The following is a 17751-nucleotide window of genomic DNA, read 5'->3' as shown; positions in this document are numbered from 1 at the left end:
ATGTATTTTTACTCTATATTAAAGCAAGCGGTAAGCTCTAGTTCCCCGGTCGTCCCGTCAGAAGCTCTAGAACTTCTCAAGCAATAATTGAGTATGACTTGAAATATATCAAAAATTCTTTTTTCTTCGAAATCTTGTTTATTTAGTTTATTATTAATTGATTGATTTCCTTCTTGGACTTTTAAAACTTTTTGGAAAACCGGCAACGTCGCTTTTAATTTGATCAAGACTTTGTTCTCTTATCTGTTGTCAAAAGAACTGGAATTTATAAAATGTCGTTTGTTTTGATTAACATAAAATGTTCTATAACTTACTTATAGGACGATTTTTGCCACTATTCTTTGCACTGTAGATAGTTTATGTCCTTATACACTTTTTCGCATTATGTAGTTGGGTATTTATTTCTCACTATTACCTCAAAAAATCGGGAGAAAATCTGGTGAAACTGTTAAACACTTTTATTTCGCACAATGCGTTGTTGCCGATCATAAGTAAATATACCTTGCATATTTATCTATTAACGGTATTTTTTATATTAACTGAGATTAGGAATTGTCAACGACTAGTCGCCGACAGGTACCCGCGAACGCACTCACTGATGACCCAAAGTTTAGTAAAAATGACTCAAAATTAGTAAAATCTAATATCACTCGACGCAAAGTTACACGAAGAGTTCAAATATCGACTTCCAGTTCTACTTTCTATTACTTCGTCTGAAAAGCTAGGACTTACGAAGTCCGATTACAGTGGAACCCCGTTAAGTCGGCCTCCGTTAACCCGAAAGTCCGGCTAACCCGGACCGATTTTCATCAGACAAACATTTCAACAATAAAAACGTAATATTAACAACCGAAACTGACTGAAATTTTTACCAAGGAATGAACAATACTGTATATGTATAACTGTACGTAATTCACATGTACTGTGCATAATGTATTTCATGTTTTTGCAACTTTAATGGAGTTTATCTCTAAAGGTACCCTATTTTATTAATTTTGACTATATTCTACGGCTAACTCAGATTTTCGATAACCCGATCGGCCGCGGTCCCGATTAATCCGACTTATCGAGGTTCCACTGTACTTGTTTTTGACAAAACAAATTTCTTTCAAAATTTTTTTCTCTGATATTGTGATACAATAAAAATTGGCACAAAATGTAACCACAAAACAGTTTTAAAACACATTTTAATATTAAAAATTTAACAAATTACATAGTACTAAATTAACATTAAAATTTTGTTAAAGAAATATAAAAATTTTTTCTTGGTACATTAATTATTTTACATGTAATTTTATAAGCTTTTATAACAGCTGGATACAGTAAACATTGTGTATATATGTGTATAAATTTTTATTCTTTATTATTAATTTATACAATAAGTTTGACTAACAAATTTAATTCACTGTCACCAATATTTTCATCGGTGGGCATACTATATTCTTCATTATCGTCATTATAATATAAATCTTGACTTAAATCAATTTCAACTATATTATCGAAAAAAATTTTGTGTGTTTCCTTAACAAATTTTTAATCCTAATCAGTACTATTTTGTTAATTTTTTAATATCAAAATTTGTTTTAATACTCTTTTTGTGGTTATCGTTTGTGCCAAATTTCATATTATTTGATTAACAAATTGATTAATATTTATTGCAAAAGGGGTTATGCAGATATTGCTATTTTTATAGCGCTCCCCCAATTTAAAAAAAACATTGAAATTCGGCCACCATTAACGGAGATATTGCAAACCTCTCCTCCACCAATTTTCAGACAAAAAGTTTTCATTTTAGGTAGCTACAAAAGTCATTATTTTTCAAAATATTCTATAATTTTTACTACATGTATAAATGGCATTGTTAATTATTAGGCTTGATAGATGTACTCACGCACTTTTAAATACTAATATTGATAAATAAACAAATTATGAATTTTTAGATTTGGAACAATTATCTCGGCAAACAATGGTCCTAGAAAAATTATTCATTTTGTAAATATGTCAAAAATTAACCAAAAACATGAATATCGAAACAGCGCAGCGTTTCAAAATGTTTAATCCCAGTGATGTTATTAAAAGAACCAGTTTTAAACAAATTTCAACAATTTTCAAATGCCATTTTGGAGGGGAGTTTAACTGAAATTTTGATTTTCTCAATGCATTTGTCGAAAATATACATAAAAGCAAAAAAAACGAAATCTTAAAAAATTGTATACTCTATCGGCAACAACCGCGTTTTTGCAATTGAAAAATAGTAGTATTCAATAAACAAATTGATTTTTATCTCATAAACTACTGGATATTTGGCAACGAATTTTTTTCGCTTTATACTGTAGGTTATTGATTATGTATTTTAGAAAGAAATTACAACGCTAAACGGGGTTTTATTATTTAATATAGTCAATGAACCTCTATATATAAAAAACCGCGGAGTGCTACCATTTAAAGGGGTGCATTTTTGAGAAAGGGGTGAATTAGTACCTAGGCACAGGGTGCATTAGTGTAAGTTCTATGCACTTTTGATACAAACACGTCTACCGAAAAATTGTTCAAGATTAAATTTACTATCGAAATACCATTTTCTACAGTCAAAAATATTTTTTTTTACAAAAATATATTCAGAAAACCACCCCCAATAAAAACACGAAAGAAAGCAATTATGTTTTTTTCCCCAAACATTTTCCACGGGGATATAGATATAGGCATTGCTTCACAGAGAAAAAACTACCATCCTTCCTCTTGAAAATGACGTTTGGTACAAGTCACTAGGATTTATAGTTTCCGAAATATGATTTTTCAAAATTTGCCGCTCACAGCATTTTTGGGCCATTTCCTCATTGTTTCGCAAACATTGTTCTGTAACTTTTTTCTACTCATTTATAGGTATATGCAGTGGTACATTTATTAAGAATAAAAATCAATTACCTTTAAAATTATCTACACTATAAGGTTTTTTGACTATTTTTAAGCAAGTTTTATACTCTAAGGGCCAGTTGTTCAATCAATGGTTAACTTATCGATTAAGGAAACCATGATTAAATTTAATTCGAAGATTATTTCTAATTAAGTTAATCAATGCAGGTTAACTTTCGGATTTATTAAACCTAAATACTAAAGCAGTGACAATGTTGCCAGTTATTAACTAACGGCTTGGAACAAATTTTATCATGAAAATTTTACCGAAAAATTTGTTCTGTGGTATAAGCGATGGTGTTCATGACTTTTGACGCAGTGACGCAAAAAATGGAATAAAATAATAATAGAAAGAGATCTGCGAGCCTTACGGCTGATGAAGAAGAAATATTAATATATTTTGTTAAAAAATATAAACATTATATAATCCCAAGAATAAGAAAGTAATGCAGTTACAAATTCCGAGAAAATGAAAATCTGGGAAAAAATAGTCAACTAGGTCAAACTAGTTTGTCCTGAAATCGGGTTTGGCCGGTAACATTATATATTAATTAACTATTATAAAAAGCTTACTTATTTCTAGGATGAGCTATCCTGTCTCTTATACGATCAAGAATCATAAAAACTGTTGCCTTTGGGAAACGGAATCTATTCAAATACTCATTATCTGACCACTTACGAAAGTGGTTTTCTTTAACTCGAAAAACAGGATTTTTTCGTAGAGGAAAAAATTATATTAACAACAGTCTTCTGTTGATAGACAGAACTCTTCGTCTTCTGTGATACCTCCATGTTCAAAATCAAAGACACCATTATTAGCAATAGCCATAATTATTATATTATGTAAACACGAAATTATAATAGATTATTTTAAATCTTATCTACGATTTAAAAGTAGCAATAACAACACAATATATTATAGTGCAATAACTATGCTTGTTTTAATCTTGAATTTTCTTGACAATATTTTATTTACATAAAACCAGAAAATAAGGTTACAAATCTTTAGTTAACACCGTTAATCCTTCGTTTTTGGGCGATTAAGATAATCTCTGGTTAACAGATGGTTAACAGATGCAAGTGTTAAACTTGCATTGAACAACGCAATATTACGTTTAATTGAAGACTATTTTTAATCTGAAGATAATCTCCAATTGAACAATCGGGCCTTAATGATTTTTGATAATTTTTACGATTATTTTTTAAATTTCTTATAACTTTTTTTCTTGTACATTTAGGTGTATACATTGTCCAAAAAAATCTTATTTTTTACTTTAAAATGGTGTATTGTAAAAAATTCTAGGACTATTTTTAAACAAGATATCCAAGGGTATCCGTAATTCGAGAAAAATTTTGAAATTTTTAATTTTTTTCACTGGAATATTTTTTTATTTAGCTAATGCTTCGACAACTAATGGCCATTGTAGGTACGGTGAATTCTTGCAGTTAGGTACCTAGTGTCATGTGTAGTGTGTTGAGTAAGTGTCTTGTTACTTTGCAAAGTCGACGTCATTGTCTATGCAAAGAGACGCTAATTGTATCCGAACGTTTGCGGTCTCTCCGGTGAGTACCGATCCCACAAGGACATAAACCATTTTCATTTATTAATTTATAATAAACGAAAAACTTTCTGACCCTGGTGAGTAGTTTCCGAAATATGATTTTTCAAAGTTCGCCGCTCACAACATTTTTGGGCCATTTTCTTCAATAGTTCGCAAACATTGTTCTGTAACTTTTTTCTACGCATTTCCAGGTATATTCTAGGCACACTTATTAGGAAGAGAAGTCAATTTTAATGGTCTATTGTATAAGTTTGTACGACTATTTTTAAGCAAGTTATGGTTTTTAAAATTATATACTAGCTACTTTCTTTTAAGATAATTTTTTAAATTTCTCATTTCTCACCTTTTTTCCTTGTACATTTAGCTATACAGGGTGTTTCATTAATAATTGTCGATATAGTAACTGGAAAAACCTTAGCACAAAATACGAAGATTTAACCTAAAACACTTAAATAAAATGTGGTTCCTTACTGAGTTACAGGGTGTTTTATCTAAAAATTTAAAAAATATTTTTGCTCAGCATTTTAAAACTATTCGACGTATCCTTTTCATACTTGGCAAGAAGTATAGGTACCACACAAAATTACTAAATTATGTTAAACAAACGTTTCTGGCTATTATCAGAGGCGTACGACGGGTGATAGTGAATGGTTGACTCTTTCCAAATTCTACACCACTGGCGGAATTGCCATTTTAGTTTAATTTTTGGATTCTCCAATACTTTTTTAAACTCTTCGTTCGCAACGATAAAGTCATTAGTTTTCGAGATTTTTGAAGTTAAAAATTAAACGACACGGTTATTTTGATTAATGTATTGTGTCGCTTCATTTTTAATTTCAAATATCTCGAAAACTAATCATTTTATCTTTACGAATAAAGAGTATATTATTTACATAAAAGTATTGGAAAATCAAAAATTTACACTAAAATAGCAATTTCATCAGTGGCGTAGAATTTGGGAAGGGTCAACCGTCGTACGCCCCTAGTAGTAGCTAGAAATGTTAATTTATCTTAGTAGGGTGTACAGTGCTTACACTTTCTGCCAAGTATAATAAAGATACGCCAAATAGTTTTAAAGTACTGGGTACAAATAATTTTTAAATTTTAATCATATGATTTTTTTTTTTTTTTATTAACATCCAAGTTTTTTTACAATCTGTTTTACAATGAAAACAATAAGTAAAATTGTTTGTCTTTACAATGGCAGAGAGATGTAAGGTCCAGTGACCAAAACATCACGACACACACACATTACCTTGTTTACCGGTAAGATGCGCACATACACTGATACGCGAGCACGAAAACTAAAACTAAAACTGGCACAGAACACAATGGCTGGACGCTGTTGAAGGCGTAGCTTCCTCTGCTGTAGGCTCTATCAGGATCGGTTAGGTAGGTCCAAGGGATCATATCGCTTCAATCTCTTCGCTTGTTGGTTGTTGAGAAGATTGTGTGCCAGGGTGTTTGGATGTACCCGCAATCTATTTTGATATTGTTCAGAAGATTTTTTGCACTCTTCGGAGACTAATAGTACCTGAAGATCTCTATGTATTGCGTCATTATGGATGTACCAAGGGGCATTAGCGATTGTTCTTAGAGTTTTGGATTGAAATCTTTGTATTTTCATAATATTAGATTTGCTAGCTGATCCCCAGAGCTGCAAACCATATGTCCAAATGGGTTTTATTATTATTTTGTATATAAGCAGCTTGTTATCGATCGATAGGTGAGAGTTTTTTCCCAACATCCAGTAAAGTTTTCTGTATACAATTCCCAGTTGAAGTCTTTTCGTCCATATATGTTTGGTCCAAGTTAGTCGTTTGTCAAGGTGAATACCTAGATATTTTACGTCATCCTTTTGAGGTAAAGGATGTCCATCGAGATTAAGTTCTGGATATGTACCTCTTCTTAGAGTGAATGTAATGTGTGTGGATTTTGAGGGGTTTACTCTAATTCTCCAGAGTTTAAGCCATTCATTTGTTTTGTTCAGATGTAGTTGCAGTCTCTCTGATGCTATTATTGGATTACCATGAGAGGCCAGGAAAGCAGTATCATCTGCGAATGTTGCAAGTGTTAGGTCGTTGCTTGTTGGCAAGTCAGCCGTATATATTAGGTATAGGATCGGTCCGAGCACACTACCCTGAGGTACACCAGATAGGATGGGGTAGAGTTTTGTATACGCTTCACTATATTTTACCAGATATCTCCTTTCTGTAAGGTATGATTGAAGCAGTTTGAAGTAAGTGTAAGGTAGGTTTTTCTTTAATTTGTACAGAAGTCCTGTGTGCCACACCTTGTCAAAAGCTTGAGAGGCGTCTAAAAAGGCTGCACTGCAGTATTGCTTGTTTTCGAGACTAGTTCTTATTGTTGTGTACAGTCTGTGAACTCGTTCTATTGTACTATGTTGATTACGAAATCCGAATTGATGGTCAGGTATGAGACTCTTCTCTTCTAATATTGGTTTTATTTTTCTTAACAGAAGTTTTTCAAACACCTTAGAGATGACTGGGAGCAGACTTATCGGTCGGTATGAGTTGACATCTTTTGGATCTTTTCCAGGTTTTTGAATTAGTATAATCTGTGCCACTTTCCATTGCAACGGGAAGTAGTGCAGACTTAACATAGCATTAAAGATCATAGTGATTATTCTGTAACAATCATCGGTTAGTTCCTGAAGGACCTTACCCGTTATGAGGTCGAATCCTGGTGCCTTATTAGGTTGTATCTCATTATTTATTATCTGTTTTACTTCTTTAATATTAAACTTGGAAATTGGCAGTTCCATTTGATATGGAGCCTCAAGAAAAGAATGAAATGGTTCTTCTTGTTCTAATGGTACTACTCTAGTAAAGGGACTAAATACTGTCGAAAGATGTTCTGCGAATGTCTCGGATTTCTCTGTGTCTGTTCTTGCCCATTTACCTTTGGCATTTTTTAAAGGAGGTATGGCGTCTTTTGGTCCTTTTACTTTTCTCGTCGCCTTCCATAGCGAATAGTTAGTGTCTTTGAATGGAGTCAAATTTTCTAAGTAAGTTTGAATCCCCCTGTTTTTTTCTTCTTTTAATAGATTTTTAAGTCTTCTGGTAATTCTGTTTAGATTTTCTTTGTCAATAGGTGCATGTGTGTTTTGCCATTTTCTCCTAAGTTTTCTTTTTTCTTCAATCATGTTTTTTGCACTCAGAGAACAATTTATGGTTTCCTTCCATAATGTTTGTTCAGGTGTTGCACTCCATCCCGCCTTTTGTATGGAGGTAGTAAGTTGTTGTACTGCATTTTCAATTTGTATTTCTGTTTTAAGTGGAAAATTCGTTGATATTTGTTCTGTTAATGCACTTCGGAATATGTTCCAATTTGTTTGGTTATTGGTTAGGACTGGAGGCTTATTTCTGAGTATGACTTTGGAGTCTAGGTCAATTAGAATGGGAGAATGATCTGACGAGAGGTCCCAGCATGATTGTATTGCTAACTAGTTAAGAGAGATACCTTTAATCACACAAAAGTCTAAGAGATCTGGTGTTTTATTGGGATCTGTAGGCCAATTAGTTGGTTCTCCTGTAGATATGTGTTGTAGATTGTTTCCTATTATCGACTTCAGCAGTTGTCTACCCCTTGTTGTGATTATTCTAGAGCCCCAGTGATGAGGTTTACAGTTAAAGTCTCCTCCTGCTATGAATTTGTGTCCAAGTGAACTAAAATAGGTATTAAAGTTATTTTCGTTGATGGATTGGCCAGGAGGACAGTAGACAGCAGATAAGGTAAGGTTGCCTAACCAGTCATCAATGACAATGCTAGTTGACTGCAGCTACTTTTCACTGAACTTATTTAACTCATGGTGTTTTATATTAGATTTGATAATGATAGCTGTGCCACCGTGTGCTTTGTCATTTGGATGTTTTGTGTAGTGAACAGTGTATTTTGGAATTTTTATATAATTTTTGTCTGTTAGATGGGCTTCTGATATGAGCATAACATCAATTTTCTTCTCGTCGAGAAAAATTTTTATTTCTTGGATATGATTCGTTAGCCCATTTGAGTTCCAGACGGCTATTTTAAGTGCGTTTTGCATTAGTGCATTTTGGAGATCATAGTGGTAAGGAGATTAAGCATAGTATCCATTCTCTCCATTAATTTTGCCATCATGTTTTCCAGGTTGGCAATTGTCGTTAAATGGTTTGAGCCAACATTACTTTGTTGGTTTGTGATTTCAGCTGTTTGACTATTTCCTGACGTTTTTTGAGCGTAAGAAACACCAGGGGTTACTGTTTGGCTGTTAATTGTATTGATGTCTGTTCTATGGGACTCTTGTTTCTGTCTGAGTTGGGGGAACTTTTCTTTTTGTATTTGTTTGTATACGCTGCAGCCCTTATAGTTGGCCGGATGGTTTCCCATACAGAGTACACATTGTACGTTATTGCTGCGTTCCTTGCGTGGTCAGTCTAGAGTATGATGATTACTTGCGCACTTTACGCATCTTGGAGGCATATAACAGAATTTTTGTGTGTGGCCATAACGTTGACATTTGGTACATTGGGGTACCTGACGCTTGGGATGTGGTGGTTCGAAGGACACAATCATATTCTGAAGTGCTCTTACTTCATAAATGTCTTTATTATTTGGCTTAGCTTTTAGTTCTATATAAAAAAGCGGAAGCGCCGTTTTGGATCCATTCTTATATATATTAGCTATGTTGGTTACTTCGTGTCCCATTTGTGCTAACTCATCTTTTAAAGCATCTTTATCTGCTGTTTGATGCATATTACGAAGTACAACTCGGAATGTTCTTTCTTCCTTTGTTTGGTAGGTGTAATAGTTGGTTTTTTTCTCATTTAGTGCTTTGGCTATGTTTCGGTAATGTTCAGAGGTTGTGGGCTGGATCTTTACTTGGTTGTTATAAAGGCATTTGATGGTGTATCCCAGTGGGGATATTGTTTCTAACAATTCTCTGAGAGGTTTTATATCACCTACATCTGAAACAAATATGGGTGGCGGCTGAATACTATTTTTAACTTCATCAGTTTCGGTTAGGTTGGTCTCATCAGGTATTTCATCTAAGCTAGCAAATCTATTAGACGTTGGTGTGGGTGCTTTGAGCCAGTAATCGCTCATTATTGTTTGTCTTAGTTGATCAGTCTCGATCCAACCTTTGCTAGAGACGGTCGCATAAATTTATTTTTAATACAAAAATATCTAGTAACAAGTTTTTGTTCCAAACTTTATCGTTAATTAGTAATATTAATTCCCAGTGTTTTAAAAACGCAAATAAAATAAAACAAGTACTATTTCTATTTTCTATACGCAAAAATACCGGCAAATAAAGTCATAGGCGTCCCATAAAATAATTGTTCGTGATGTATAAAACATTTAATTGTGATACAGGATGAGCGAAAATGTAGAAATCATAGACAAAGACAATCCGTTTCTAAATTCAAATAAAGTGAGCAGATCTCCGACGAGAAGATCAACTTCAGAAGAATACACCGCTAACTTGCAAACAAATACCATGGAACAACCATCGAGAGATTCAACCACAGCCTCGTCTAGTGAGCAACAAAGCAATGAAAATTACTCAAGCATTATAGTGCACCAAGAGACTGATTCTACTAACAATCAACAAGAACAACCAGGTAACTCTTTTCTTTCTAATCATGCTTCTTCTTCTTCTTATTCTTATCAACCGTCACAAATACACATCAGTAATCAACACGATAGCCAAGAAAATCAGGACCAAGGATGGGACACTGTTTAAGCGCGCAAAAGAGCAAGAAAGGACAGCCCTGAAGCTGATAAACAACTAAGACAATCATATGAATCATTATCATAAATATTAATCAAAATAACTGTGCCGTTTAATATTTAACTTCAAATATCTCGAAAACTAATGACTTTATCGTTACCAATGAAGGGTATATTATTTACGTAGAAGGTATTGGAGAATCTAAAAATGGTAATAAAATAGTAATTTCTCCAGTGGCGTAGAATTTAAGAAGGGTCAACCATTCACTATCCCCTGTGGTACGCCTCTGGTAGTAGCTAGAAACGTTTGTTTATCATAATTTAGTAGGGTGTACAACAGTCGCACTTTCTGCCAAGTATGAAAAGGATAGGCCGAACGGTTTTAAAATGCTGAGCAAAAATAATTTTTAAATTTTTAGATAACTGTAACTCATTAAGAAACCACATTTTATCTAAGTGTTTTAGGTTAAATCTTCGTATTTTCTGCTAAGCTTTCTCCAGTTACTATATGGACAATTATTAATGAAACACACTGTATACATTGTGGAATAAAAATACAAGGTTATTTTTTCTTTACTTTAAAATTGTGTACATGGTAAAAAAAAATTAGCACTATATTTATACAAGATATCCGTAGGATATCCAAGGGCATCCGTAATGTGAAAAAAATTTTGAATTTTTTTTTTAATTAGAAGAATATAGTAGAACATAATTTTTAATTACAAATAACTTATATACTACTTACAAATAACTAGAAGGGAAAAATTGAAGAATCGCCAAAGATAAAGCCCAATTTTACCTTAATAATTATTAACATTTCGTATTATAAAGGGCACTGTTCATTCTAATCAAGGGTTCTTTGATTTTCCAAATCCGGTTTATTTATTGGTCAATATCTGTCCATCACTAGTAGTTTTAAAAAAATAGTTTTTAATGTAGAAATATTTTTACTTTATATTATAATAATTTGTAGTTTTCATTTAATTTCTAAAATTTTAAGTCCACATATTCCTTCTAGCAGATTTGCACTAAATGATTTTAATTTTTAATATAGGTGTCGAGTAGGCTGGTGGGGAGAGAACTGTGAGAAATGCTACCCTTACCCAGGATGTGTTCATGGAACTTGTCGCAGACCTTGGGAGTGTAATTGCAAAAAGGGATGGGGTGGAATGTTATGTGATGAAGGTGAGTAACCATAATTAATTTATACATTTGACATAATTTTGATACTTATATATTTTGATAAAATGTATGTATGGGTGATTCCATCTCAAATCACTCAATTTTGAATCAAAAAAAAATTTGGATCTCCGATTTGTCTGAAAATTGGTATATAGCTTCTTCGGGACGTAAAAATAAGATATTTAAGGTCAAAACATCTTCTTCTTTTCTCAAAATATTATTTCATGCGATTTTACAGTGATTTGGAGTTTATTTAAACAAATTTACATTTTTTATCGTAAAGGATCGATGGAAAACATAATATTTTAATAGAAGGGCCTCACGAATGTCATTATATGACATTATAACAAGTTATTTTGATTGAAAACAAGTTTTTAATCAAATTTTATGGTGTAGAAAATGTTAAAATACCGTTTTTTACATTTTCCCCCATTCCCAAAATACATCATAATCGGTTTGGCTGAAAATTTGCCCACAGATAGCCAAAACATAGGACTTTAAGTGGTTTGAAGGATTTGAATTATATTACAATACCAAAAAAGTTACATGCAATCTCATATTCAAAAATATAGGTGTCTAATGTAAGTACAATTAACTCGGAAAATATCGACCTCACGACCAAAAATTGTTAAAAGGAAGTTGTAATAATTGTAAATACGATTTATTTGGAACAATTTCAGTGTCCACCATTTGTGTCGAAAACTTAAAATGGCGGAGATATGGAGCAAAACAGGTTCCCCTTTAAAAATCAAGATGGCGGCTAACGTAACGCAGGAATTCATTCGCGATTTTAAATTTAGGCTACTATTGACCCCCTAAAGATTAATAAAATAAAATTTTGGGCAGCTCGGCATGCAAGGTCAAAAATGCTATCCCGTCTGTACTAATATACTTTGAAGTCTGATATTAATGCATGTAACTTTTTTGGTATTTTCATATAATTCAAATCCTTCTAACCACTTAAAGTCTGATGTCTTGATTATCTGTGGGCAAATTTTCAGCCAAATCGAGTATGATGTATTTTGGGAATGGGGGAAGATGTAAAAAACGGTCTTTTAACGTTATCTACACTATAAAATTTGATCAAAAACTTGTTTTAAATTAAAATAACTTATTATAATGCAATATAATGACAGTTTTGAGCCCCTTCTATTAAAATAATATTGTTTCCATTGATAGTTTACGATAGAAAATGCAAATTTGTTTAAATAAACACCAAATCACTGTAAAATAGCATAAAATAACAAATTGATAAAAAAAACGAAGAAGATTTTTTGACCTTAAATATCTTATTTTTATGTCCCGCAGGAGCTATACACCAAGGTTCAGAAAAATCGGAGATTCAAAATTTTTTGCCTGAGTGATTTGACATGGAATGTACCGTATAGTCGGAGAGATAGAAGCGGATTTTGTGCGTGATAAGTAATATGGAAAAACTATACGGGGATATGTTGAATTAGTTGTGTATATGACTTTCACCAACGGCCGGAAACCAGAGTGGGGGCCGAGGGTAGTTATAACGGGTCAAAGTCGCGGTTTATTATTTTTTTTTTTGTGACGCTCATGATCGAGATAGTGCACCAAAATTTGGGAATAAGTAGGTCATGACGTAACTAAGTAAAATCTTTAGGGGCGGAACGCTGCGTGGCCGACAAAGGGGTGGGGGTAGGGGTGAATATAAAAATATAAAGGGTTTTTTGCGACATTCGTGATTGAGATAGTGGACCAAAATTTGGGAATAAGTAGACCATGACATTACTAGGTAAAATCCCCAGAGCCGGAAACCAGAGTGAAGGACGAGGGTAGTTATAAGGGGTCAAAATCGCCGTTTTTATTATTTTTTTGTGATGCTCATGATCGAGATAGTGCACCAAAATTTGGGAATAAGTAGGCCATGACGTAACTAAGTAAAATCTCCAGAGATGGTACGCTGCGTGGCCGACAAAGGGGTGGGGCAGGGGTGAATACAAATAATATAAGGGGTTTTTTGCGACGTTCGTGATTGAGAGAGTGCACCAAAATTTGGGAGTAAGTAAACATAACTAAGTAAAATCCTCAGAGCCGGAAACCCGAGGTTGGGGACGAGGGTAGTTATAAGGGGTCAAATTCGCCGTTTTTATTATTTTTTTTGTGACCGTCATGATCGAGATAGTGCACCAAAATTTGGGAATAAGTAGGTCATGACGTAACTAAGTAGAATCTCCAGAGATGATAAGCTGCGTGGCCGACAAAGGGGTGGGGCAGGGGTAAATACAAAAAATATAAGGGTTTTTTTGCGACGTTCGCGATCGAGAGAGTGCACCAAAATTTGGAAATAAGTAGACCATGACATAACTAAGTAAAATCCTCAGAGTCGGAAACCCGAGGTGGGGGACAAGGGTAGTTATAAGGGGTCAAAACCGCCTTCTTTTATGTTTTTTTGTGACGATCATGATCGAAATAGTGCACCAAAATTTGGGAATAAGTAGGTCATGAGGTAACTAAGTATAATCTTCAGGGGTGGAACGCGGCGTGGCCGATAAACATGTGAGGGTAGGTGTGAATATAAAAAATGTAAGGGGTTTTTTGCGAGGTTCTAGATTGAGATAGTGCACCAAAATTTGGGAATAAGTAGACCATAACTTAGCTAAGTAAAATCCCAAGAGCCGGAAACCAGAGTTGGGGATGAGGGTAGTTTTAAGGGGTCAAATTCGCAGTGTGTATTAATTTTTTGTGACCTGGCACAACATTTGTCTCCCACGCAGCGTTCCGCCCTGGATATTTTACTTGGTAATGTCATGATCTACTTATTCCCAAATTTTGGTGCACTATCTCGATCTAGAACCTCGCAAAAAACCCCTTACATTTTTTATATTCACACCTACCCTCACATGTTTATCGGCCACGCCGCGTTCCACCCCTGAAGATTATACTTAGTTACCTCATGACCTACTTATTCAGTCTGTTCAGAACCTTCGAGCTGAACACATGTAATTAAGAAGCAATTTGTCTAATTATTATCTTATCATATTGTAATTAGTATAAATCCATCGTTATCAAGAAACCGAAAAACAATAGCCAAAAAATTGTTAGTGTTTAATGCTAAAATAATTATCCAGTAAGTAATTTCTACTACATATTTAATTACTAAGTTTATCAACATAAATATACCTAAATATAGAGAAAATAGGCCAGTATATTATCAAAATATGTCGGAATGTTTTAAAAATTCCTAGCTATAACTAGGGGAAAACTATGAGTTACCAACACGATAACCAGGAACAATCTACTAGTTATCCATTCAGTGAGGACATAAATCCAGCAATTAGAAGAAACAGCTTAGCACGAACTCCTCCACCTGTAAGCACTCAAAAAGACAGTTCCAATCCACTAGATGAACAGCAGAAAATTGTCAAAACATACAACAACGATCTACAATCACATTTATCAAATTTTCAAATAGATAAACCGCAAGAACATCTCCCAGATGCAGATGTAGCAAAAAGTGATGGTGAATGGGTAGCAGTCCACCATAATAAACGTCAACGCAATGACGACAGTCCTGATTTGAAAAAAACCAAACAAGCTACACTCAATGATTATTGGCTGAGTAAAACTGTTCATACATCTAACAGATACGAGTTACTTGAAGATGATACATTTCGTGAAGAAGTTGTAACGTTGGAAGACCGAAGAGAGGATCAGCCACCACCCATATTTATACAAAATGTTGAACGCATCAAACCACTACAGGAATTACTACAGAAGATAACTCCAGGTAAATATACTTTAAAATGTCTTGCTAACAATCAAATTAAAGTTCAAGCTGATTCATCAAAAACCTACTCAATAATCGTAAAATCTCTATCAGAAAAAAATACTCAGTACCATACATACCAACTAAAACAAAACCGAGGATTCCGAGTTGTTATACGTCATATCCACCCTTCAACAGATCCAGACGACATTAAAAAGGCATTGCTGGATCTCGGGCATACTGCACTGAACATCTCTAATATTAAGCAAAGAGGCACAAAGAAAGATCTGCCGCTATTTAATATAGAACTGGCTATTCACAGCAATAATAAAGATATATATGAGATCACGAAATTACTCAACACTATTGTCACAGTTGAGGCACCGCATCCGAAGAGGGAACTACCTCAATGTCAAATATGTCAACATTTTGGCCACACACACAATTATTGCCACAGGAGTCCGCGCTGCGTAAAATGCGTAGGAGATCACCTATCGTCTAAATGTCCAAAAGAAAAGAATATAAAAGATGTCCAATGTGTAAATTGTCGAGAAAATCATCCTGCAAGCTACAAGGGATGTTCTGTATACAAAGAACTGCAAAAGAAAAAATTTCCATCGCTTCGAGAAAAAACCGCAAGTCAACCACCTCGTGTTGCACATTCGTCAATCACTCAACCAAATATCAGTTATGCGAACATTGCTGCAGGAAAAGATAATAAAAATACAACTAACACAAATGAGACTACTCATGAAATAGAAACAGCAACTCCCCAACATATACAAAGCAATTTAGAACTTGTGGTACATAAACTAATGGAAAGAATGGATAAGATGTTTGATCTAATAATGTCTCTGATATCTAAGCTTAATCTTCAACACTAAACTTAAGATGTGCTGTTGGAATGCCAATGGCTTAACTAATCATTTTCATGAAGTAAAAGCTTTTATTTATTCTCATAATCTAGATGTTATGTTTATTTCCGAAGCACACATGACTATTAAGAGTTATTTTAATATTCCCAAATATTCAACCTACGTAACTCAACATCCATTAGGAAAGGCCCATGGAGGTACGGCAATTATTATAAGAAATAATATTAAGCATCATGAAATAAACAAAATTAGCAGAGTCAACATTCAAGCTACATCAGTGTCGGTAGAAGATTCACAAGGCTCGATTATTTTATCTGCTTTTTACTGTCCACCGAATAAAATAATTAAAGCTGATCATTTTAATGAATACTTTGAGATACTCGGACACCGTTTCATTGCTGCTGGAGATTACAATGCCAAACATCACAAATGGAGCTCCAGAATCATAACCTCACGAGGTCGAGAATTATTAAAAAGTATTAATGAGAATCATTTAACTACTCTCTATACTGGACAGCCTACTTATTGGCCCACTGATAGACAAAAAATTCCTGATCTTATTGATTTCGCTATATTAAAAGGAATAACACACACCCATATCCAAATTTCTCCTTCTTTTGACCTATCATCGGATCATTCCCCTTGCTTCATAGACCTACTAAGCCAAATTCACAATTGTCCTAAACTTCTAACACTGTGTAATAAAAGAACAAACTGGGATAGGTATAGAGAAGAAATAAAATCATCCATTAACCTAAACTTGCCTCTTAAAAGTGACAGGGACATAGAAAATGCAGTCACTCACTTAACTACAGTTATTCAGCAAGCTGCTTGGTCGTCCACTCCAGAAATTACCTACACACACAACTCCGAGTCGTATCCTGCTCACATAAATACACTTATACTGGAAAAAAGAAAACTAAGAAAGAGGTGGCAGCTCACTAGACACCCAGAAGATAAAACAAATTTTAATAGAGCTTGCAGATTACTCAAAAGAAACTTGATCCAACATAAAGACAATGGAATCAACAATTATTTAAAGAACCTCTCACCTTCAGATGATACAAATTATTCTCTGTGGAAACTAACAAAAAAACTTAAAGACAACGAACAAATGAATATGCCAATCAGGAAACTAAATGGCACATGGGCTAAAACTGACAAAGATAAAGCTTATACTTTCGCAAATCATTTATGCGAGGTATTTCAACCGCATCAGAGGGAAGTCTCAGCTGAAGAAGAAGAAGATATTCATGAAGTCATAAACGCACCATATCAAATGGCTCCGCCTATTAAAATTTTCAAGAAATCTGAAGTAGAAAAAGTAATTGATAATCTGGAGAATAAGAAGTCACCTGGGTATGATATAATATCTAGTTTGGTACTAAAAAATCTACCCAACGAAGGTGTAAGCTTAATTACTTATATATTTAATTCAATATTAAAAACAGGTTACTTTCCACTCCAATGGAAAGTAGCTCAAATTGTTCTAATCCCAAAACCTAATAAGGATCACGCGGAAGTATCTTCATATCGTCCAATAAGCTTGTTGCCTATTATAGCTAAAGTGTTCGAGCGACTTTTCCTGAGAAGACTAGAGCCTACATTAGACAGCAACAATGTTTTACCTAATTATCAGTTTGGCTTTAGGAAACAACATGGTACCATCGAGCAAATTCATAGGGTAGTAAAAACTATCAGAAATTCGCTCGAACACAAAAATTACTGTACAGCTGCATTCCTAGATGTC

At 33.9% G+C, this 17751-nt stretch overlaps 1 protein-coding gene across 1 annotated transcript in view; it reads left to right on the top strand.

Moving 5' to 3' along the window:
- Nucleotides 1–17751, top strand: part of LOC126885117 (delta-like protein 4) — a 141136-nt gene that overhangs the window by 104828 nt on the left and 18557 nt on the right. The window contains exon 5 of the mRNA XM_050651548.1: nt 11263–11393. Coding sequence (XP_050507505.1) covers nt 11263–11393 — 131 coding nt within the window. The remainder of the gene's footprint in view (nt 1–11262; nt 11394–17751) is intronic.

The sequence above is a fragment of the Diabrotica virgifera genome, chromosome 5 (assembly GCF_917563875.1).
Source record: "Diabrotica virgifera virgifera chromosome 5, PGI_DIABVI_V3a".
NCBI lineage: Eukaryota > Metazoa > Arthropoda > Insecta > Coleoptera > Chrysomelidae > Diabrotica > Diabrotica virgifera.
The sequence above is the reverse complement of the archived record's forward strand: the minus strand, read 5'-3'. Positions and strand labels throughout refer to the sequence as shown.